The sequence below is a fragment of the Panthera pardus genome, unplaced genomic scaffold (genome assembly GCF_024362965.1).
Source record: "Panthera pardus isolate Hobbes unplaced genomic scaffold, ASM2436296v1 HiC_scaffold_13, whole genome shotgun sequence".
Lineage (NCBI taxonomy): Eukaryota > Metazoa > Chordata > Mammalia > Carnivora > Felidae > Panthera > Panthera pardus.
Window position 1 is genome coordinate 59,857,650 of NW_026526688.1, and position 23,893 is coordinate 59,881,542.

General features: G+C 39.0%; 1 protein-coding gene across 3 annotated transcripts in view; it reads right to left on the minus strand.

Annotated features, from left to right (window-relative positions):
• Window positions 1-23,893, minus strand: part of PALLD (palladin, cytoskeletal associated protein) — a 406,924-nt gene that overhangs the window by 177,443 nt on the left and 205,588 nt on the right. For all 3 annotated transcript variants that reach the window (XM_019441032.2, XM_019441033.2, XM_019441034.2), the window contains exon 10: window positions 22,220-22,562. In XM_019441032.2, coding sequence (XP_019296577.2) covers window positions 22,220-22,562 — 343 coding nt within the window. The remainder of the gene's footprint in view (window positions 1-22,219; window positions 22,563-23,893) is intronic.

Here is a 23,893-nt window from a genome sequence, read left to right on the forward strand (position 1 = left end):
GGAGAAAACAGAATCCTTGGGCACCACTGGTAGGAATGCAAGTTGGTGCAGCCATGAGGGAAAACAATTTGACGGTTCCTCCAAAATTAAAAATAGAACTAGCACACTGATCCAGCAATTCCACGTCTGGGTGTTCATCTGATGAAAATGGAAAAACTTAAAAAGATATACCCACTCCCACATTCACTGAGCATCATTTATAAAAAATATACCCACTCACGTTCACTGGATTATTTACAATAGCCAAGATATATAAATAACTTAAATGTCCACCAATGAATGAACGGATAAAGAAAACATATATACACAGCAGGGTATTTTTCAACCATATAAAAAAGAAGGAAATCTTCTCGTTTGTGACAACATGGATGGGCCCTGACAGCACCATGGTACATGAAATGTATCAAAGAAAGACAAATACCACAGGATTCTAGTTACATATGGAATCTAAACAAGCAAACAAACAAACGGGAAAAACCAAAACCCAAAACCGAACTTACAGATACAGACAACAGACTGGTAGCTGCCAGAGGCAGGGGATTAGATGGTGGGCAAAATGGGTGAAGATGGTCAAAGGATGCAAACTTCCAGTTATAAAATAAATGAATATAGATGTAAAATACATAGCTTCGTGACTACAGCTAATAATACTATTGCATATTTGAAAGCTTCTAAAAAAATAGGTCTTAGAAGTTTTTATCACAAGAAGAAAATTTTTCGTAACTATGCATGGTGACAGATGTTAACCAGATTTATTGTGATCATTTGCAGTATATAAATATTGAATAATTATGTTGCACATCTGAAATATAATGTTAAATGTCAATATACCTCAATTTAAAAAAAAAGCTAAATTAAGGATACCAACAACCTATGCCTATATGAGGTCCTAAAAGCTTCTTTTAACCATAAGTTTCCATTTCATATGTAAGAAAATCCACTTTCTCTAGGTAAGACTGAGGAATTTCTACATAAGGTTTCTAATCTATCCCACCACTGAAATTGGAGTGTCTAGTTACATGGCAATATTCTAGTTAGGACTATTCTTTTTGTGAAATTGTTTTAAAAAGCAAACCATGAGCTGTGAAGAATATACAGGCACACCATGTTTTATTGTGCTTTGCTTTCTTGCACTTTGCAGATACTGCCTTTTTTTTTTTTTTTTTTTTTTTTTTTTTTTTTTTTTTTTTTTACAACTTGAAGGTCTGTGGCAATCCTGTGTTGAGCAAGTCTACTGGTGCCATTTTTTCCCAATGGTATTTTTCACTCCGTGTCTCTGTGTCACATTTTGGTAATTCTTGCAATTTTTCAAACTTGTTCATCATATATTCACACATTTCCTTTGTTATGGTGATCTATGATTTTTGAGGTTACTACTGTAACTTTTAGGGCACCATGAACACGACCATGTAAGAGAGGAAACTTAATGGATAAATGCTGTGTCTTGTGACTGTTTCACCCACTAGCCATTCATCCATCTCTTTCCCTCTCTTCAGGCCTCCCTATTCCCTGATATGTAACAATATTGAAATTAGACCAATAAATAACCCTACAATAGCCTCTAAGTGCTCAAGTGAAAGGTATAGTCACAATAAATCAAAAGGTAGAAATGATTAAGCTTAGTGAGAACGTATGTTGAAAGCTGAGACAGGCTGAAAACTAGGCCTCTTGCACCAAATATTTAGCTAAATTGTGAATGTAAAGGAAACGTCCTTGAAGGAAATTCAAAGTGCTACTCCAGAGAACACTCAAGTAATAAGAAAGCAAAACAGCAATGATATTGCTGATATGGAGAAAGTTTTAGTGGTCTGGAGAGATCAAACCAGCCACAACATTCTCTTAAGCCAAAGCCTAATCCACACCAGGGCCCTAACTCTCTTCAAGTCTATGAGGGCTGTGAGAGAGGTGAGGAAACTGCAGAAGAAAAGTCTGAAGCCTGCAGATGTTGGTTTATAAGGTTTAAGAAAAAAGGCTGGCTCCATAACATCAAAGTGCAAGGTGAAGCAGCAAGCACTGACACAGAAGCTGCAGTAAGGTTTCCAGAAGATCTAGCTAAGATATTTGATAAAGGTGGCTGCACTAAACAACAAATTTTCAGTGTACATGAAACAGTCTTCTATTGGAAGAAGATGCCATCTACTACTTTCATAGTACAGAGAAGTCAATGCCTGTTTTCAAGGCTTCAAAAGACAGGCTTTCTTGTTAGGGGCTAATGCAGCTGGTGACTTTAAATTGAAGCCAATGATCATTACCATTAGAAAATCCAAGGGTTCTCAGGGAGCCTGGGTGGCTCAGTTGGTTAAGCATCCGACTTCGGCTCTGATCACGATCTCATGGTTAGTGAGTCTGAGCCTCGCATTAGGCTCTGTGCTGACAGCTCAGGGCCTGGAGTCTGCTTTGGATTCTGTGTCTCCCTCTCTCTGCCCCTCCCCCACTCACACCCTGTCTCTCTCAAAAATAAATAACCAGTAAAAAAAAAAAAAATCCTAGGGTTCTCAAGAATTATGGGAAATCTACTCTGCCTGTGCTCTATAAACGGAACAAGTCCAAGATGATAGCACATCTGTTTAAAACATGGATTACTAAATATTAGAAGTCCATTGTTGAGACCTACCCTGAGACCTGCTGAGAGAAAAAGATTCCTTTCAAAATATGATTGCTCATTGATAATGCATCTGGTCACCCAAGAGCTCTGATGGAGATGGACAATGAGATTGATGCTGTTTTCATACCAGCTAACACAACATCCATTCTGTAGGCCATGGGTCAAGTATTTTGGACTTTCACGTCATGTTACTCAAGAAATATGCTTCACAAGTCTAAGGCTGCCACGGATAGTAATTCCTCTGATGGATCTGGGCAAAGTAAATTAAAAACCTTCGGGAAAGCTTCACCATTCTAGATTTCATTAAGAATATTTATAATTCATGGTAAGAGATAAAAATACCAACATTAACAGGAAGTCTGGAAGGACTCTGAGGGGTTCAATGGAGGAAGTAACTGCAGATACTGTGAAAAAGGCAAGAAAACTAGAATCGGAAGCCTGAACATGTGGCTAAATTGTTGCAATCTTGTGATAAAACCTGAATGGATGAGGAGTTGCTTTTTATGGGTGAGTAAAGAATTTCTTGGGGCACCTGTGTAGCTCAGTCGGTTAAGTGTCTGACTCTTGATTTTGGCTCAGGTCATGATCTCACAGTTTCATGAGTTCAAACCCTGCACTGGGCTCTGCGCTGACAGTGAGGAGCCTGCTTGGGATTCTCTCTCTCCCTCTTTGCCCCTTCCCCACTCACACTCTCTGCCTCTCTCAAATAAAATAAAACTTAAAAGAAAGTGTTTCTTGAGATGAAATCTACTACTGGTGAAGAGGCTGTGAAGATTGTTGAAATGACAACAAAGGACTCAGAATATTACATAAACTTAATAAAGCAGTGGGGGGCTTTGAGAGAATTAACTCCAGTTTTGAAAGAAGTTCTACAGTGGGTAAAATGCTATCAAACAGCATCACCTGTTACAGAGAAATCGCCCCTATAAGGAAGAGTCAATCCATGAGGCAAACTTCACTGTTGTCGTATTTGAAGAAATGGCCACAACCACACCAAAGTTTAGCAACCCCCACCCTGATCAATCAGCAGCCATCAACATCAAGGCAAGACCCTCTACCGGCAAAAGGATTACAACTCTCTGAAAGCTCAGATGATGAGCTTTTTAAGAAATAAGGTATTTTAGCATTTTTTAGCAATAAGGTACTTTTAAATTAAGGTATGTACATTGGTTGTTTTGTTTTTTTTTTTCAGACATAATGCTATTTAAGTCTTAACAGACTATAGTGTAATCATAACTTTTATATGCACTGGGAAACCAAAAAATTAATTTGAGTCTCTTTATTTGCAGTATTTGCTTTATTGCAGTGGTCTGGAACCAAACCTGCAACATCTCTGGAGTATGCCTAAACTGTCAGATGACAATAAATCTATATAATATACATTTTAATGTTCTGATGAATCAAATTCTAAATCAGTTTAACACTTTGATTTGCCTTTAGATAGTTTCTTCTTAACAACTGAATTAGTGGGGCACCTGAGTGGCTCAAATGGTTAAGTATCTGGCTCTTGATATTGGCTCAGGTCATGATCTCACCATTGATGGGTTCAAGGCACTTATTGGGTTCAGCACTGACAACATGGAGCCTGCCTGGGATTCTCTCTCTCCCTCGCTCTCTGCCCCTCCCCCACTTTCCTGGGTGCAATCCCTCTCTCTCTCTTTCAAAATAAATAAATAAACTTAAAAAACAAAGAACTGAATTAGGACTAAGAAAAGGGAAGAATTGTACTTTGTGCTCATGTTTACTTTTGGAACCATTCTTAAACACCCTATGCTTTTTTGAATTTTCTGGTCATGATCCCTGGTCTGAAGTAACCTTTCTACACACACCTGGCATGATTCTGAACTTCTAGTGATGTTGTCTGGCTTAGCAGCAGAGAAGAGTGGAGGAGTGTTTGGCTTTTTCCAAGAAAAGGCTACTGGATTCCTTCACTGTCAATTCAGGTTGTTCTGGGTTTATCCCAAATAACACATATTCATTTTCTTTTTGTGTATAATGATTCAAGCTGTCTCCAGATCATCTCCAGATTTGATTCTCAAGTTATATACTAGTTATATCTGCCTCTAAGTCAGTCAAATACCTAACAGGAGGGGAAAAGGAAAAGTGGGAACTTTAAGAGAATGGGAAAGAAAAGCATTAGTTTGCAGGAAATTCTGTACACATGATATTGTAGAATAGGGATTTCTTGGATGCCAGACACTTGGATAGAAATTCTAAGTATATTTTATTTTGCACAGTTCTTTGTCATAGGAGAAGATGTCTCCAGGCCTCGGCACATTTACAAACATCTCCCTAATGAAATCTCAGTTGGTTATTAAAATAAAATGTTTTGAAGTCTCCAATATTTCAAAGCAGAAAGCATGGTGAGTATGAATTTTCAGCCTTTAGCCGTGAGTATGTAACATATCACACAAAATGGTCTGTCAACACTGATTTCTGCATGGCTGCATATCTAAGCTTATACAAAAGAACAAGATGTCTATCAACATTTTGTAGCCTGACATCTGTAGCCTACTATTATCACTACCCCCATTTCTGATATTTAGCCCACTGGAGTTAATACGTATACGTTCTAGGAACCCTAGGGTGATGTGAATGAAAACAAAAACTTGTAATTGGTCAGTGGTTTTGCTGTTAATATGTTTTTTTCCCTTACCATCTTTTTAAGGTAGAGAAAGGAAAAAAGAATATAAAGAATTCACTTGTAGTTTTTTGCAAGCTTTGTGAGTTGCTTATTTCAGAAACTTTTTATATGTAAGGTAACAATGGATTTATTGTTAACATTCTCTTATAATAAGAAAACAATGATAGCTAATATTAGCTGAGTACTTGCCCCATGGCATGTTCTAGGACAGCACATTATTTCACATGACCACCATTCTATGGAGTAGGTACTGTCATAATTCCCTTTTACTGAAGAAGAAACTTAGGGGCAGTGGGATGCTTATCCAAGGTCACCTCGTTTGTCAGTGGTAGAGATTCTGTCTCTGTCCTATACTGCCTCTGAGGCAGAAAAAAATCTTCCTTTAAAAAGAAGGTCCATTCTACATAGCAAAGGAAATAATGAGACTAAAATGCGATCTATGGAATAGGAGAAGATATTTGAAAATGACATACATATCCAGTAAAGGGTTACTATCCAAAATATATAAAGACTTATAAACTCAACACCCCCAAATCAAATAATCCAATTAAAAAGTGGGCAGAAGACATGGACAGAAATTTTTCCAAAGAAGACATACAGATAGCCAACAGACACATGGAAAGATGCTCAACATCACTCAACACCAGAGAAATGCAAATCAAAACTACAATGAGATGTCACCTCACACCTGTCAGAATGGCTAAAATCAACAACACAAGAAACAACAGGTAGGTGTTGGCAAGGATATGACGAAAAAGAACACTCATGCACTGTTGGTGGGAATACAAACTGGTGCAGCCACTCTGGAAAACAGTATGGAGGTTCCTCAAGTTAAAAATAGAACTACCCTATGATCTAGCAATTACACTACTGGGTATTTCCCCAAAGATTACAAAAACATGAATTTAAAGGGATACATGCACCCCAAGGTTTATAGAATCATTATTTACAATAGCCAAGATACGGAAGCAATTCGAGTACCCAACAGTTGACAAATGGATAAGGAAGAGTTGTATGTATATACAATGGAATATTAATCAGCCACCAAAAATAATGAAATCTTGCCATTTGCAATGACACGGATGGAGCTACAGAGTAAGATGCTAAGTGAAATAAGTCAAAGAAAGACAAATACCATATGATTCCAGTTATATGTGGAATTTAAGAAACAAAACAAACAAGGGAAAAAGAGAGGGAGGGAGGGAAAGAGAAAGGAGAGAGAGAAAAACCAAGAAAAAGACTCTTAACTACAGAGAACTGATGGTTACCAGAGTGAGTGGGGGATGGCTGAAATAGGTGATGGGGATTAAGGAGTACATTTGTTATGAGCAGTGAGTGACATATAGAATTGGTGAATCAGTATATTGCGCACCTGAACCTAATATAACATGTATATTAACTATACTTGAATTTATTTTTATTTTTTTATATATATTTTTTATACTCGAATTTTAATAATTAAAAAAGAAGGTCCAAAGCCATAAATTTGCATCTATTTAAAAATGGTGGACTGAGGGGCGCCTGGGTGGCTCGGTCTGTTGAGCGTCCAACTTTGGCTCAGGTCACAATCTCGCTGTTCATGAATTCGAGCCCTGCATCGGGCTCTGTGCTGACAGCTCACAGCCTGGAGCCTACTTCGGATTCTGTGTCTCCCTTTCTCTCTGCCCCTCCCCTGCTCATGCTCTGTCAAAAATAAAAAAAAAAAATTTTTAAATAAAAATAAAAATGGTGACTGAATGGATGCATTTATTTTTGCTCATTCCCTTAAATCCTAAATAAAGGGAGGGGGGAGGGAGGCAGAGAGAGAGAGAGAGAGAGAAAAGAAGTAAAATGTTGTAAGTCCATTGGAATAAAAAGTGAATGGATGAGTCGTCATCAACTTAGCAGGAGTGGAAAATGGAAATCTAAGTGCTACAGAAGGTGAAGCACACAAGAAGGAAGCTAACTTGAGCAACAGAAAACTTGATCACTAGAATCCTCTGAAGGTGGGAGAAAGGGATGGAGCTGAATTTAAGAGGATTGGTTCAAAGTCTGTAGGAGACCAGCCATCTCCACTCATCCCCCTACTCTTGCAGCTGGTCCACCATTCCTCCTCCACCATGTTAGGAGACAGGAGGCTTCCATTATAGAGTCACAGAGCCAGTGGGAAACAGATCCAGAAACACCTGGTACAACAGAATGAAGATGCAAAAGAAGAGGTTGAAAATGAGGACACAGAATTAAATGAATGCATCTACTAAATGATGAAAGACAGCCCCTTCCCCTCTTCAGCTCCCAAATGCTGTCCACTGAGCAAATACCAGTCCTGTCCACAGTTTCCCAAGGAAGAAAATCGAGTGCCTTTCTTTCTGGCACAACTGATTAACCTCTGAGAAAAGACCTATAGATATTAGCATCTGGGGTCCTTGTTCAATCTTAGGGTAATGCCTACCAGCTGACAAATCCCAACCAATCACAGTTCCCAGTCAATTTGTTGGTGCCAAAGACCCTCAAACATGAAATTCAGTCCAAATAAATACTGAGAAGAAAAGGAACTTGAATAGAGACAATACATGGAATGGAGTGAGGGAGCTAAATTATAACAACAGTCACCCTACCCCAAAAAAGTAAACTCCAATGATTGACATCTGTAAAGAGATGGATGCCATAAAAAAATTAGACAATGAAAGAAAGTCTTGGGGAAAAAATAAGACAGAAATAAATTCAGCAGAACATTTGGAAGACAAAGGTGAAGAGATCTACAGAAAGTGCAGTGAAAATTGGCAAGAAAACGAAAACATCAGTTTAGGAGTTCTAGCATCAGGGTAACATACAAGTTTCAGGAAGAGAGAACAGAGAAAGTGAAGAGGAAATAAAATATAATAAGGAAAATTTTCCTGAATGTATACATAGATTTAAGATTGAATGTATACATAGCTTTAAGATTGAAAGGGCCACTAAATATCCTCTACCGTATCTGAAAAATACTGTATATCTTCGAAGAAACTTCAGGGTACCAGGGATAAAGAGAAGATTTTATGTATTCTAGGAGGAAAAAAAGTCACACACAAAGGACCAGAAGGCAGACTGTCACTGGACTCCTCAAACACAAGAAACTGTAAGAATCTAAAGCAATTCTTTGAAAATTCTTGGGCCAAATCTAGAATTCTAAACCCAGCCAAACTATCACTTCAGTGTGAGGATAGAATAAAAAATTTTTCAGAGAAGTAGGGTCTAAAAAAGACTTTGTCCTACACTCTTTCTCTGAGAGCTACTGGAAGGTGTGCTTCTGGTAAATAAGAGAATAAAACAAAAAAGTGAAACAGATGGCCTTTAGGAATCAAGTGAGCTGGCCTAGGAAAAAAGGGGAAAACCACTTCCAGGATGACACTTAAGGGAAGTTTTAGGGTACCGGCTGTATGGCTGTGCGCTAAGCCTTGAGACGGTCAAGAAGGGGCAGAGGATGGGGAATTCCAAGAGGGAGACCTTCTGCATTTCAGAGACACTCCTTTTGCAGCAGGAAGATGTCATGAGAAAAACAATATTTAAGAAGATGCTGACTAGGGGCACCTAGGTGGCTCAGTCGGTTAAGCATCCAACTTAGGCTCAGGTCATGATCTCCTGGTTTGTGGGTTTGCTGGGCTCTGTGCTGACAGCTCAGAGCCTGGAGCCTACTTTGGATTCTGTGTCCCCCACTCTCTCTGTTCTCCCCCGCTCATGCTCTGTCTCTCTCTCAAAAATAAACAAACTTAAAAAAAAAAGGCTGACTAGGTGCACTGATGGTCCCAATGAGGCCCGACCAAAAACAGAAAAACAAAAAAAAAACAAACAACCAAAAACAAAACAAAACAAGACCAAGACTGGAAAATAAAGCAGAAATGTGCCAAATATGTCAATAATAATTAATAATGATCGCTTGTATTTGTACAAAGCCTCTGAAGTAATTTTTTGTACTAAAGGAATAATCCTTTATTTTAAAATGTCATATCAATATGAAACATGACCAGGTTACATAACCAGGAGCAGTAAGAGTTTCTGGAGAAAAAAAAAATGTCAAAAATGTTTACTTGTCCTAAATACAGGATGACAACAATGGCTTCTATCAGAATAAATATCCAAACTATTACTTGCCTTTATTAGGGTGGAGTGCTTGGTTCAAGGTAAAATCTCTTGGCTTATGACTGTATATAGTGGTTTCTCAATTTTTATAAATTCCATGATAATCCTATTCTACCTTTAAACAGTGTACTGAAGCACATGCTGAATTCACCAGAACCTAGAAATGAGTAGTTTGTTTCCTAGAATAAAAAATACTGATGTTTATAAATTTCCTCTGAAAATAGATCATGGAGGAAATTTGACATGAGGGGGGAAAAAAGACCTATTCATCTGGGCTTATATCTGACAGACTGCTCATAAACCAAGGGGAATGCAGTTAGCAAGAGGAACATGTCTATTTTCTCATATCATCTGAAATTTACTTATTCTTGTTGACCTGGAGTATATAATTCAGACTGATATGGATCTGGAAGAAGGACATGAATTCAAAATTTTCATTTATACATCCATAGACATCTACAAAGTTGGGGTAACTTCTGGTCCCTTTTCAGAGGTTACACTCTTACGAAAATGTCAATTTAACTCAAACCAACCTCCCACCCAGCCCCATGACACAGACTTGGAGTCGCAGCATGGGCTCCCCCCAAATACTCCAGATTCTCAGATGTCTCCCACTAGCATGGACCCTTTGCATTCTCCTCACTCCATCCAAATCCAGATGTCTATGTTTGATGCCCTGAGCTGGACCTAGGTTCCAGTCTGCTTATTTGCCTGCCTGCATTTCATCTACTCCAAGATCTTCCCGTATGAGAAGACAGCAGATCAGCTACAGCACCAGATACAAGCAAACGCAGAACTGCCGCTTATGGGATAGCACCAGGCAGAACTGTAGAGTCAACAGCTTTTGTTCATTAGTTATGATGCAAAATAACAACATGCAAATTTCTCTCCAGCTAACAGCATGGTGAAATGGGGACGGGGTCCCTCAAGTAAAAGGATGTTCTGGAGCCATCCAGTTGCTTTTAGAAACCTCTGCCAATTTTTGGTAAAAACAAAAAATTCTTTATTTCTAATAAGGCAGCTGTTTAGTATCAGAAAAATTTAATGACACAACTAAATATAATTCTGCTTTCTAATGGTAGAATAATTAGAACAAACATGCAGTGAAACTCTTGATGTTATTCCAGAATGCTTCATCATGAATAATCCTCTCCTCTATGTGAAAAGTTGCTTTGTGGTAGAATACAAATAAATGTGAACATTTTGCATTTCTTTTAAAGGATGCCCTTTGAAGAAAGCAAGAGCTATGAAGGAAAGAAGGGCACAAGACATGAAAACACAATCATCCAGAGCAAGGATTTACCTCTGTGGCTAAAAGTATTTGGAAGTCCAAACTATAAACTCTGTTTTAGAAAGTACAGAGAAGAAAAGACGTTTTTACTTTGCAGTGCTTTGTACTGAGGCCATCTTTTATGGCTTTTTTTTTTTTTTTTTTTGCTATAAACATTGCATTTAATGATACATTCCTGAAACCAGATGGCATATGAACTATTTCAACAAAGAAAAAAACAAGGACAAGAAAATATTTTGCAGTCTTTCCAAAAATCTTTCACAACCTTCACATTTAATGGCAATTACTAGGAAAGCAGCAAGTTTAAAATTATAGCTGAGGCATATAATTACCCATATTTGACCTATTTACAAACTCTTTTGAAGAAAAAGAATACCAGATAGCTGCACCTACTCTTTTTGGTTCCTGACATATATAATGAAGCAAAAATATTTGGATGGTAGGTTAGTGATTCCACGGTTCTACTAGCCTCATATCAGGAGGCTTGCAGCTGGAGTCCCTCACTACCTACTGTAGATACATACATCATTCAACTTAAATAAAAAAACAGATGTAAAGAACATTGTGAAATGGAGGAGGGCACAGAGCAAATACATTTCTAAGGTTTCTGAATTGAGATGGGGTAGAGAAAAAGTGGGAATGTGGATGCAGAAATTAAATAGATGGATATATTTCCTAAGGTATTTCGCTGAGTGTCATCAAAAACCTTTACAATCAATGTGTGTACTTAAAAAAATTTTTTTGTGATGTTAATTTTTCAGAGAGATAGAGCATGAGCCAGGAAGGGGCCGAGAGAGAGGGAGACACAGAATCTGAAACAGGCTCCAGTCTCTGAGTTGTCAGCACAGAGCCCGATGCAGGCCTTGAACTCACGAACTGCAAGGACATGACCCAAGCCAAAGTCAAAGCTCAACCGACTGAGCTACCCAGGTGCCCCTACAATCAACATATATACTAACAAAAGCCTTCATAAACAGAGGAGGCAGTATTATACCAGTGGGAACCTTCACATCCAGAGGTCAGAAGACATGAACCTAGTTCAGCAAAGTTCGAGACTCTACAATTAATGTACAGTTCTCTTTTGAACAATGAAGCAAATTTATGTGCTCAATTTTGTATGTGATTTATCCAGCCACCTCGTTTCATGAAAATCTGCATATTTTGTTAAATTAGCTTCATGTATGAATTATTCTTAAAACCAAATGAAAGAATATCTAATTCCTTGCCACATATGGAAAAGGTTTTCAAAAATCTGCATCAATTCCAGTGTTATCCACAAGGTTTGTATAGTCATAACTGTAGTCAAGTAAGGAAGCAGTCATTCTTAGGTTTGTTGAGAAAGTGAATAGTCCGCTTTTACACATGTAATAGAAACCAACTAAAATAAACTTCCCTATTACTAATGTTCTCACCATTAGGTGATGTATTAGTTTGAATGAGAAACTGACATGTTCACAGAAAAAATAAATCCATGGTAAAAAATTGGCAACCTGACATATTTTAGCCTAAAGTGCACGGAAATAAATTCTCCAATAGTAGAAACTGAAGACACAAAGTGAAATTCAATATATATGGCTCAGAGACTCATTAATTGAGAACAATTGTTTTAAAATATCCAAATATAGGAAATAGGCTTATTCAATAAAAACCCAACTCAAGGTCTTCCTTGGATAGAAAAGGTTAGGAACTCCGAAATGGATCATGGTGCTGAAATGTAACTGAAATAAATAGGGCACTAAAAAGAAGTATGAATTATACTAGAAATGGCTCTATCAGCTTCCAACTACAAATAATCTTCATGAAATAACAGCAAGTGATCCCCTGGGATATTCTTGTTGTCTTATTCTCTCACCTCACCTCTCTGGATGTAAACCTCTACTTAGAGCCCTCTTGTGGTGTTTCCTTCTTCAGCTGTCCCCCGGATCCTTCTCCAGATTCCTTCCATTGTCTATGGGCTTCTTTCACTATTTCTAACCAATATCCTCCGTTTCTATTTTCAATAGAAATGCTTTTGCCTTAACTGAAACCTGTCTTTCCTTGATGTTGTCACTAACTTCATCAGGACCTTCTCTGAGCACAGAGGGCTCTGCATGCTCCCTGTTCCCCAAAGCTATTCTTAGAACAGTTTTGCCATCATCACCCAGCATCTCTTCTTTATTGAAGTTTGTGTGCTCCACCTATAATCACTCTTTCTTCCTTGCTTTTCACCAACAACCTCTGCCATTTCCTCACTTTTCTCAATGACTTTACTATTTAGCCTTTCATTTCCTGCCATCACCTTTGGCCATCATCCATGTTAAGTTCTTCTAGCATCTTGACTTCATTTCCTCTACTCCTGTGACCTTAACTTCCACTTAAACAGACATCTGTTAAATTCCTTTATCACTTGAAGGTTCGTTCTTTCTTAAGGTTTTGAACTTTCAGAGTCTTCTGATCACAACCACTGTCCCCTTTTCCTATTTTCCCATCTCACCCTCCCTTTGAGTCATTTTCACTCTTGGGATTACTTCCACTTTCTGAAGTCAGATCTCTTTCCCCTGAAGGTCCTGAATTTGCCTAATCTGCCTTCCCTTCTGACTCCACACACTGCTTGAGTGATGATTTCTTTTTTAAATTTTTGAGTTAAAAAAAATGTTTATTATTTTGAGAGGGAGCAGAAGGGTGGAGAGAGAGGGAAAGAAAGAATCCCAAGTAGGCTCTGTGTTGTCAGCATGGAGCCCGATGTGGGGCTTGAACTCATGAACCATGAGATCATGACCTGAGCTGAAATCAAGAGCTGGCTGCTTAACTGACTGAGCCACCCAGGTGCCCTTTAAAAATAAATTTTTCTAGAGTTGTTTTTTTTTTTAAACAATGATAGATATCAGTGACATTTCTCAAGGATCATAACATTAAATATTACAGTGTCCCCATTGTTCCAGCTCCTCCCTTCAGAGTACAGTCTATGACTGAAAGAAAGTCACAGAACATGCTCACTGAGTCTAGTATGGGTTTTCACTCTTGCTAAGAAATACGTGATTCCTTTCTATGTACTTGTGATCACTTCTCAGAGTTCTCTTCAGCCTTTTCACTCTTATTTTTTATTTATTTTATTATTTTTTAATGTTTATTATTGAGAGACAGAGAGACACAGAGCATGAGTAGGGGAGGGGTAGAGACAGGGGGAGACACAGAATCTGAAGCAGGCTCCAGGCTCTGAGCTGTCGGCACAGAGCCCGACGCGGGGCTCGAACTCACAAACCGCAAGATCATGACCTGAGCCGAAGTCAGTCGCCTAACCAACTGAGCCACCCAGGTGCCCCTTTCACTCTTATTTTTTAAGCTATTTTTAAAATTTATTTATTTTGGGAGATAGAGTGCAAGCAGAGGAGGGACAGAGAGAGGAAACAGAGAATCCTAAGTAGGCTCCATGCTGTTGGCACAGAGCCCAGTGTGGGGCTTCATCCCACAAACCATGAGATCATGACCCGAGACCAAGAGCCAGATGCTTAACCGACTGAGCTACCACGGTGCCCCACTTTTTCACTCTTCTTAATCTCATGGTTATCACAACATTATTCCTATTTCAGCAGGTGCCTTCATCACATATTTTACTGATAATATTGTTATTTGACTTGGGATCTCAGTTTTCTTTTACCACATCTCTTCTCCTTCACTGCTGTTCTTGAGGGTAACGTTTTCATCCTACTTTCTGTGCAAGGCCTTGTATGGACTATACATTAAATGCTGGTCTTTAAAATAGCTGGCTTATTTTGAGCTTTAAAGTGAAAAGTTATTTTATTCCTGTCACTTTTGAAATGTGCAACTGAAAGAAAGTTTTGGTTGGTGTGGGGGTGTTAAAGAGAGTGTTTATGGAGAAGTGAAGTCATTTACGAGTTTAGGACATTGTCTGTGGAGAGCTTCCCGGGGTGTGTTCTAGAAACCCATGTGGAATCCTGAAGTCACTGGCTTCTAGAAGAGAGGAGCTCCAAGAGGGGAAGCGAGAGCATTAGATGCCAGAACATCCTGCTTCCAACTGTGTGCAAAATCGAGCTTGGTTACTGTTAAGGAGAAGGGAGCATCTATGATGAAGAGAAAAATGAGCTGAGGTTAAAGCAAAAGAGACGATGGAGGAGACAAAATTGGAAGTGCTTATTTCCTTCAAAATAATTATTTTTGTTTAATTACAAAAATAATAAACCTTATTGTTGAAAAGTTGGAAAATCAGGACTAGTTGACAAGAAAAGATAACCTGCTCAAAACTCCACCAAAAAACCACTGGTAGTATTCTGATGTACTTCCTTCTAAGATAGAATACACATTTTAGTTGATTTAGGTGTTTATTTTTCATAAAGTTCATATTAAGCTGCACATATAATTTTGTTTCTAGTTTCTTGGGGCTTAACACTATATTGCTATTTTGACAGGAGATCCACAGCATAATCTCTGGGCATACTGTTCATATGTGGCTCCCTCTTATCTCTGAGCTGAGCCCCTCTCTCTTCAAAAAAGCCTCTACCTAGTAGGGACTTCTTTCAACTTACTTTGTAATCACTGAAGGAGCTCTCGCACATAATGAGACAAGATGAGATGCAAATGTTAAAGAAATATTACGCCATCATGTTACTCTTTCATGGAAAGCATCTAATATTTGAAATGTACATACAGTATTTCTTATAGATGGTTGAGCACCACTTTGAATGTACATGGGGTATCTGTAAGTATCTCCAACTATATTTTAGACACCAAATAAGATGACTAGCCATAAAAGTAAGGACTCAACCTCTTTTTGTAAGTGTAATGAAAACATTACATTCACCGAAACACCAGCAGAGCAGAGCACCGTTATCCTGATATCTAAGAATGTGACACTGAGAGCCAATTTTTACATGAAAAAAAAAACATGAGGAAGAATACATCAAAATGTTATTCCTTAGTTAAGTTTCACACTTCAGGAAATTCCTTGATTGAATTTTCCATTTCAGGGAGGGGTTGTTTTTAAAGTGATCCAACACCAACAGTGTTAATGCAAAGTCATCATTATACTGTATTTATGAAGAGCCCATATCTACGTGCACAGCCAGGTGCTTCAGAAGAAGGCCCATGATCTTGCCTACATTCCTTATTCACTGTTCTCCAATGTGCTTGGTGAGTGTGAGCATGAGTGTGTGTGTTTGCAAGCATGTGATTTTATAACAAATTGAAAATACTTTCAGCCCTATTTTTTTTTTTGCCCTAATATTATTTTGAAGGCCCAGCTGATTCCGTAGTTTGCACTTTCACTATTAAACTGCTTTGCTATTTGACTAGACTCAGCAGATAACAAAAATCACTTAACCAGAAACAGAAGCTGATGCCTATTAAGTTTTCAGGATCAAAAGCAGAATGGCTTATCTTCCAAACATTAAATGGGAAAAGAAGGCAACTGGATTGCAATGCAATTCATCTAGGAATCCGTCATTTGTCTACAACATTGACATGATGTTAAAAGATGGGTAGAATTTTTGTGTATGTGCTTGCCAATATGATCTTAGAGATCACTAGATTATATAGATTATTCAAAGGCGATGCTTTTGTCTTTTTCATCTTTGTGTCTTCAGTAGCCAACACTACCTAACACTTTATAGATGCTCAATTATTAATGAGAGGATGAAATGTGCTAGATTTTTAAATACATTTATGTACACTTAAGGACGTCTTCACAACTGCTTTATGATTACATCTCCTTGACCTTTGTTGCTTAGTTTGCCTCAAATTGTTGTGCTGACCTTCTCCTTGCCTGTGTGTGTGTGTGTGTGTGTGTGTGTGTGTGTGTGTGTGTGTGTATGTGCTCGTGCACATAAACCTATAAGGTAAGGCTTGTAAAATAGAGCCTAAGAAACCATTTATATTCTGAGGTCAGTGATATAGTGAGTTCTTCAACCCCAACTAGTAGAGGTGGAAGGATGGAAAAATGTTCAACTTTCTAAGTTATACTGACCAAGCCACACAGTGGAGTTGGAGCAGGAGTCCAACATCAACAGGACAGGAAGGGAGTAGCACAGAAGCTCTCAGCCTTTCATCAAGAGTCTGGCATCTGATGGGGGTGTTAACATGTCAAGTACACACACCTTGAACTAGCAGTTCGATTGTACTGTGGCCAACCAACATTGCAAGTATGTACCAGAGAGGAAAAATGTCCTTCTGGACCTTCCAAATGTCTCACTTTCTCCATAATGTTTTAAAGTAAGATGTTGATCAAATGAAACAACAGGAGAAATGAAGAAGAAGTTGAAAAGGGTTCCCAAATTGAGTAACTTGGCTGGATGAATTTTTCCAATGTAATTCTATTCCATGGGATTTTTACTTAATTCTTCATACCATCCCATTTATAAGGTGAATGATATCAGTTGGAAAAGTATGACACAGTGGGAAAACTCTGGAACTGGTGAGGTTTGAAAACAGAAGTCTTACAGTGTATCTAGGTATGAAGTTAAGTGGAACAAATAGGCTTGCTCTAAAAGTGGGAGAGCTCGCTCTTCCTTTTCGTTGGTCTAGCTTTGCTTCATTCAGTCAAAAATGTTTTTGAGCATACTATTCGTTGGGCCCTGATCTAGGTCTGGTTAAAAAAGCAGTGAAAAAAGGTCAAGGTTCCTACTCTCAAAAAGCTCACATTCTAAGAATGGGGCAAAAGCAATAATACACATGCTAACAAGCAAGTCAACAAGAAGCTATCAGAATGAGTTTCATGCTCTGTGGTAATTAAAGTGGATGATTTATTAGAGAATGGCTGGGTAGCTGCTTTAGTTTGGGTGGTCAGGGGAGGTGGTGACATGTAGCTGGGAGTTGAAAGCAAAAAGGAGCCAACTATTAGTAGCAGAACATTCTGGGGAGTAGAACATTCCAGGCCAGGGAACAACTTGTGCTTGCAGTGTGGAGGAAACCTTAAGGAACTTCCAAATATAGCAAGCCATGCACAGTTCAATCACTGATAAAGACAGGGATACAGGCTGCTATTTCCTCATCCTCGATCTCTCAAACCTATCATCCTCCTTCCTGCACATGCAGTCAAAGGATGGGAGTCTGATTTACACAGTGCTTATTATCACAAAGATGTAGCTTCACTTTGTCAGTCCACAACTGCACTGAGGTGACACATAAAATCCCCACTACCTTCAGTATGAGTTTACAGGACACGCCCCTCTCTTGAGACAAGAAGTGCAGAACAATTAGGTGTCTAAGGGTGGGACTGAGAGAAAGAAGAAAGACATAAACAAAGGTAGTGAAATGCAATTATGTCGAAAAGCCTGATTCAGGCTGAAATCATTTTACCCCTTTCAGATAGGAAATGATGCTGTTTTCTCTTTAGAGGTTAGGCGAAGAGAAAGCAGGAAGAACAGGTGCAGAGAGAGTTAAGTCCCTATCTAGTTTTGCTGTTGATTAAGCATGTAAAAATTCTGAAAACAGTTTACTGCCATCCTTCCAGTCAAAGGGCATGGATTTTTTTTTTTTTTTTTTTGGCATTTAGGAATTTGTTTTATCAGCAATACAGGAGAAAGGGCATGATTTTTCATGCTAAGGTGCATATTACTGGCATCAGAGTGGCAAATGTGTATCATTTTATCTGCTGACCTGTCCTGTTTCTGGGTGTAAAGACTTGTCCATTGATTCATCCTTCAGAAATCTCCCTTTTGACTTCTCATGTTGCTTCTTCCACAAGTTTATATTCTACATCCCTCCCACAAGATGGAGGAAGAATATTCAAAACAAAGAAATAAATGAGATTTGAAAACAGCCTGTTATTCATATATTGTTTGGTCAAATTTAGGAGGTGAGCTCAGTGGAAAAACATGACCATGCTTTTCTATATGCTTTGCAAATCACCTACTAAATTTGGCATTCACAAGTCTCCCTCCACGGTTTATTCCTAGGGATCCAACACATATCCATGCCTTTGAAGGACTATGTTTTGGCAGGAATAAAGAGAAGCAGGGATTTTGTTTCCTCTTAACAAACTGAGCCCTATGTTTATTTTGAACCTTCAGACACAATTTGCAGAGAGTGGGAGGCAACAGGCTCATCTGATGCACTCTGAACAAGGAAAGTAATGTAACAAATACTTCATAAGTTAGGTTTATATTTATTCCTTTCTCTTTTTCTCTGATAAGAAGTAAGATTTAAGCACCATGTTGCTTCTTTTCTTTGCATTGTGACAGAAGATCATGAGTATCAGACACTCGGTCACATAACTAACTCTCACGCATGATACTTTTTCCTGTGTAGTGTTCTAAGTGCACTTCTGTTCCTACAGCAAGTGGTCAGTTATGCCACAAATGCACCGTGCTTAGCATATGGCACTTACTGAATAGCCTATATTGAACTGTGTTAAACTTCTACTTGAGGGACAGTATCTGAGACAAAGACACTGAGAGATGCAGAAACTGAAGTAGAGGCCAACATGACACCAAACCAGGAAACTCACCCTCAGGACGGGTGGGAAGGACTCAGCTGGAGGTCTGGGAGGGTTGCAAAGCTATTGGTGAGGACTTCTGTTGGGTAATAAGGGATTGTGGTTGGGCCTTGCTAAAGAAGAGAATTCATGACATTTCTATCTTTTCCTTTTAGTCTTTGATTTTTTTTTTCTTCTCATGATCAGTATTGGAACTACTGAGAGAAAAAATGCAGAGATTTCCTTTTTGAAAATGATCTTTCCTCAGGAGTCTGTTATGTCAAAGGCGATTTCCAGGTTAGCATATTACAAGAGTAAATGTTTTAATTCCTACTATTTGCCCCCTCCTAAATGTTTCCTATTTGTTTGGTTACGAAGGATTCAGAAGAACAAAATGCCATAAAGCCCCAAAGTAGAAGCCTCTCCTTTCATAAAAGGGAATAAAATCACAGGCTAATGGAAAAAGATTAGAGTGATGCATAGTTTTTCACTGTCAACCATAAGAGGCAAAATTTCATTTTCCCAACATACGAAAAGAGACAGACACATGTAAGAATTTTACTCGGTAGTTACCTGTAGTCACTGTTAATAACTTCAATGCCATTCTAAGTTATTCATAGATGTCATTCAATGGAATGATCGAGCATTCCTCTATCAATGGATACAACTTTTAAACCAACGATAAAACCTTTTCAAAAAAGATGATGATAATAAAGGAGGGAAAGACCAGATTAAACCAGTAACACTGGTTATTTGAAAAAGGCGGGATGGAAGAGGAAGAACAAATAGCATGAACTTTGTCTTTAATTACTTCTGTATTGTTTGAATTGGCACATTGAGCATGCATTTACTTTGTAATTAAAACAAATCCAAAAAAATGTGTTATACCTCATGTAATTTTTTTTAATGTTTATTTATTTTTGAGACAGAGGGAGACAGAGCACGAGTGGGGGAGGGGCTGAGAGACAGGGAGACACAGAATCTGAAACAGGCTCCAAGCTCTGAGCTGTCAGCACAGAGCCCTGATGCAGGGCTCGAACACATGAACCATGAGATGACCTGAGCTAAAGTCAGACGCTCAACCGACTGAGCCACCCAGGTGCCCCAAAAGTATTATACCTCATAAGAAAACTTTGAAATATATATATTTTGAAAGTGTCATCACAAATTATTTTCTGCCTAGCAAACGGCAGGTAATTATACAATATGAAAAGCATTAAGTGATGTTGTAAGGATATATTTAAGCACATAAAAATTTGAGAAAAAAAACACAATGGCAAAACCTGGTATGAGTAATGTTACTTCTAAGCTACCAGGTTTTGTGATTAGGTACTCTGCCTTTCCCTGAATTTCCTTATGAAGGGGGGAGTAACCCCTTTATATGGATATTAAAACACTGAAGTCCATTTCTCCTATAATTTAAATTGTACTGAAAATCTGACTACTAAGCAAATCATGGTGTCATTCCTCAAACCTGTGCTTAAGCTACTCATCTTCTTAATCCACACAGAACTGTTCTCTTTTGTGGACATGTCCGCCCCCGTCACGCACATGAGCATCCCTGTAAAGCAGAGCGACAAGCTGACGAGCTGCTGAAACTCCTGAGATAAGAAGGGCTATAAATGCCTGTTCACAGCTCCTCATGTTTGCTCGCCTGTGATTTATATCCAATTTATGACAGCCATTATGGTCGATACACTTCATTTAATCAAAGAGCACAGTCAAGTCCTCATCATTAAAAGTCTTCCCCTGGAGACAGCAAGTCCCTCATTTCATTAAAAGCACTACAACAAATACATATTCAAAATACAAAGATAAAAGGAGTCAGCAGCGGCAATTAATTTTATGGGCTGGAGCTACCAGGGTATAAATCTCTTTTAAGGCTGCCACTTTTGAGTCCATTCTACCTGTCTGGCATCTCAGGGGAGCTGGAGCACAGGTATTAAATGTTTACCTGGTATCTTTCACAGTACTGCACACAAACCTAGGAGCCTTGCTACCTGAAAAACGAACTTAGACGAAATGCAAAATTAAGCGTGGTGTAGTAATAGATAGATTTTTGAAACTGCAACACAAGATTGTTCAGAAGTTTATTTTTCTAAACCTGTCTGCCCATTTGCTAACTTAAGACATTCATTTGGCTGGTTGATCAGTCTAACAAGGTTCATGAAATCAGTAAACAAAGCAACATACACATGTAAGATATTCTCATTGAAATATCTTATACATTCTGACATTTCTAACAAATGAGCTGATGACAGAGAGAAGAGAGTAGGCTGTTCAGTACCAGAAAAACAAAGAATAACTCCTAGATCCTGGCAAACTCATTCTCATGGAAATATGACCTCACAGAATATATGTACGTTTTATAGGACTCTGACATTTCCAATGACCCCTATCGGGGCAGTAATTCAAGGTCTGTTACGCTATGATAGAACCTATTGAGTTAATTGATTTCTGCCTCTCTCTGACATTGTAATGGCTCCATTCATAACAACTCTCTGCTTGTGTGTGCCAACGGAAACAGCTCATGTCAGATTTATCATGCTAAGAAAATAATGGATATCCAATATGAAGATGGTATTCACAAAAATACGCAGCGCTATGGAATCCCAAAGCCAAGTAGGTTGCGTTGTGAGGGGCACTCTTCTTCCTGACGAGCCTGGTTATCTCTGGTTTTGTTCCCTTCCCCAGGTTCTGCACACTGAATTTCCATCCTGAGCTTTCAGTCTTCCCAGGCTGATCTCTATCCGATTTCCTTACTGATTCTTAAATTTAAAACATTTGGAAGTGTTTTTAATAGAGAGCTCAAAGTAGGTCTCCTTTCCCATCCCCTTTGGGGAGTGGCTACATCCTTGCTATACATTGGAAGGCCAGGCCATGGACAGATATTTTCACAGCTGAAACCAGTTATAGCTTTTAGCAAAAGGTAGATTTGACCAAGCATCTCACTTACCTTCCTTATTTTTAGGTATCTTTTGTATTACTGAAGGACATCCCTCCCAACCCCTACACCCCCGCACTTGTTAGCAAGGTCACATCGGCCAGGGACAGCTTGCCTGCAGAAAAGGCAACTTGCCACATAGTTGAGTCCAGGCAAAAAGTTTTCCCTGGCCAGAAAGGCAATTTAGCAGGGGTATGGAAAGTATTATAAAACCATGCAGAAATACTCACAGTTTGGGTTTGGCAAGCAGAGGTGGTGGCTCCTTAGTGGGTGAAAGGAGGACAGCTGGTGTTGGCAGAGATTTATTACTGTTAGCTTTGCCGTTAATCAGTCCATTTACTCCATGGCTGGGATGGACTCCGTTCGTCTCCCTCTCAGCAGAACTGAACTGCATTTGAAGGGCTGCCATGCTAAGTCCTAATTCCGGGCTGTTCACCTGCTGGATCTCGGATGGCTTCTTTGAAGCCAACTCAAAGGAACTTGTCTCCAAGATGGGAGGGGGAGGTGGAAAGTGTTGGAAGTGATCGCTGTTGGATTCTCCCACTGAGTCATAGTTGCAGTTTTCAGCGTTGGCTAAGGAAGGGGAAAGAGAGGAAAAAAAATAATAAGATGTTACAGTTCAACTGTTATTTTTGTGCTATCATAGACTACCTGAGCATCCCTTGCGCCCCGTTAAGTTGTTTAAACATTGGGAGCTCTGCTGTGCTTCTATGGTACAGAAGCAAAGCCAGCTGGAGGACCTGGTTCTTCCAAACTGGTTTTCAGGGACTGTTAACCTGTTTCATTTCCTGACTGGGGCCACAAGCGGGGAGACCAGCTACCAACTCATTATTAACAAGTTTCAAACAGGATTAAAGACAGAAGTTGGTAAAAAAAAAAAAAAATGACAATACAAATAACATCAATTAGACAAAAGTTGGTAAAAAAAATGACAATACAAATAACGTCAATTAAAGACAGAAGTTGGTAAAAAAAAAAAATGACAACACAAATAACGTCAATGAATAATGCTTTGTTTGCTCACATTTCCGTGCGGATCTGCACGAACCCGCCACCCGTTAGCTCAAACTATAACGGCTTTATGTGGTACATGATGGGTGTGCATTTTATTTAAATCTAAGGAAAGTACAACTCTGAGTTTAAGTAAAATGTCTTATGATCGCATCATGTTTTTCCGATTCAGATAACTGCCACAGCTGTAATTCAGTACAAAAGAAACTTACTTGTTAACTCTCAACAGACAGAAAGCATCTTGCGATAAGATCATGTCATCCTTGGATTCCCCACCTTGCCCAGAGCCCAGCAGAGCTCCAGGAATGAACTCAAAAAGGTTTACTGAGGTCAACTGAACGCTCAAAACTATTTGTTGATTATGTTTGGCTCCCAGCAGATTTACCCCAGGTGAAAATGGGAAATACCGCATGCCAATTTTTGCCACATAAGATGCTTAGAGCCCAGAGTTTTGGCCACATTGCTGGGATACTGCTATGCCCATCTGACGGGACAGTCTTCAAGCCAGCTCTGCAACAAACCCTGCGGGCCTCCCTGCTCTGCAGCTCCAATCACGGCACTGGCGTTTCTGTTGCCCATTTAAAGTACCGATTCCTATCGACTCCATCACCAATCCAGTGAACTTGACATTTCTTAAGGAGACGAGGAAGCATTTACAACTTCCATTTTAATATCCTTAAGCCAGTCTTGTTTGTGCCTCTGCTGCCACCTAGCACCAACTTCTTACTCTTCCAAAGAGATCCAAGTGCAGTTCCATTGTTCTCCCCGAGACTATCTCATGCAGCTACAACCTGTTTCTTGGTTCCCTACTGTATGTACTACGTGCCAGCCTTGGCCAAAGCACTATTTTAAAAGCTACTGTAAAATAACAGAAATGAGGCAATAAAAGCAAG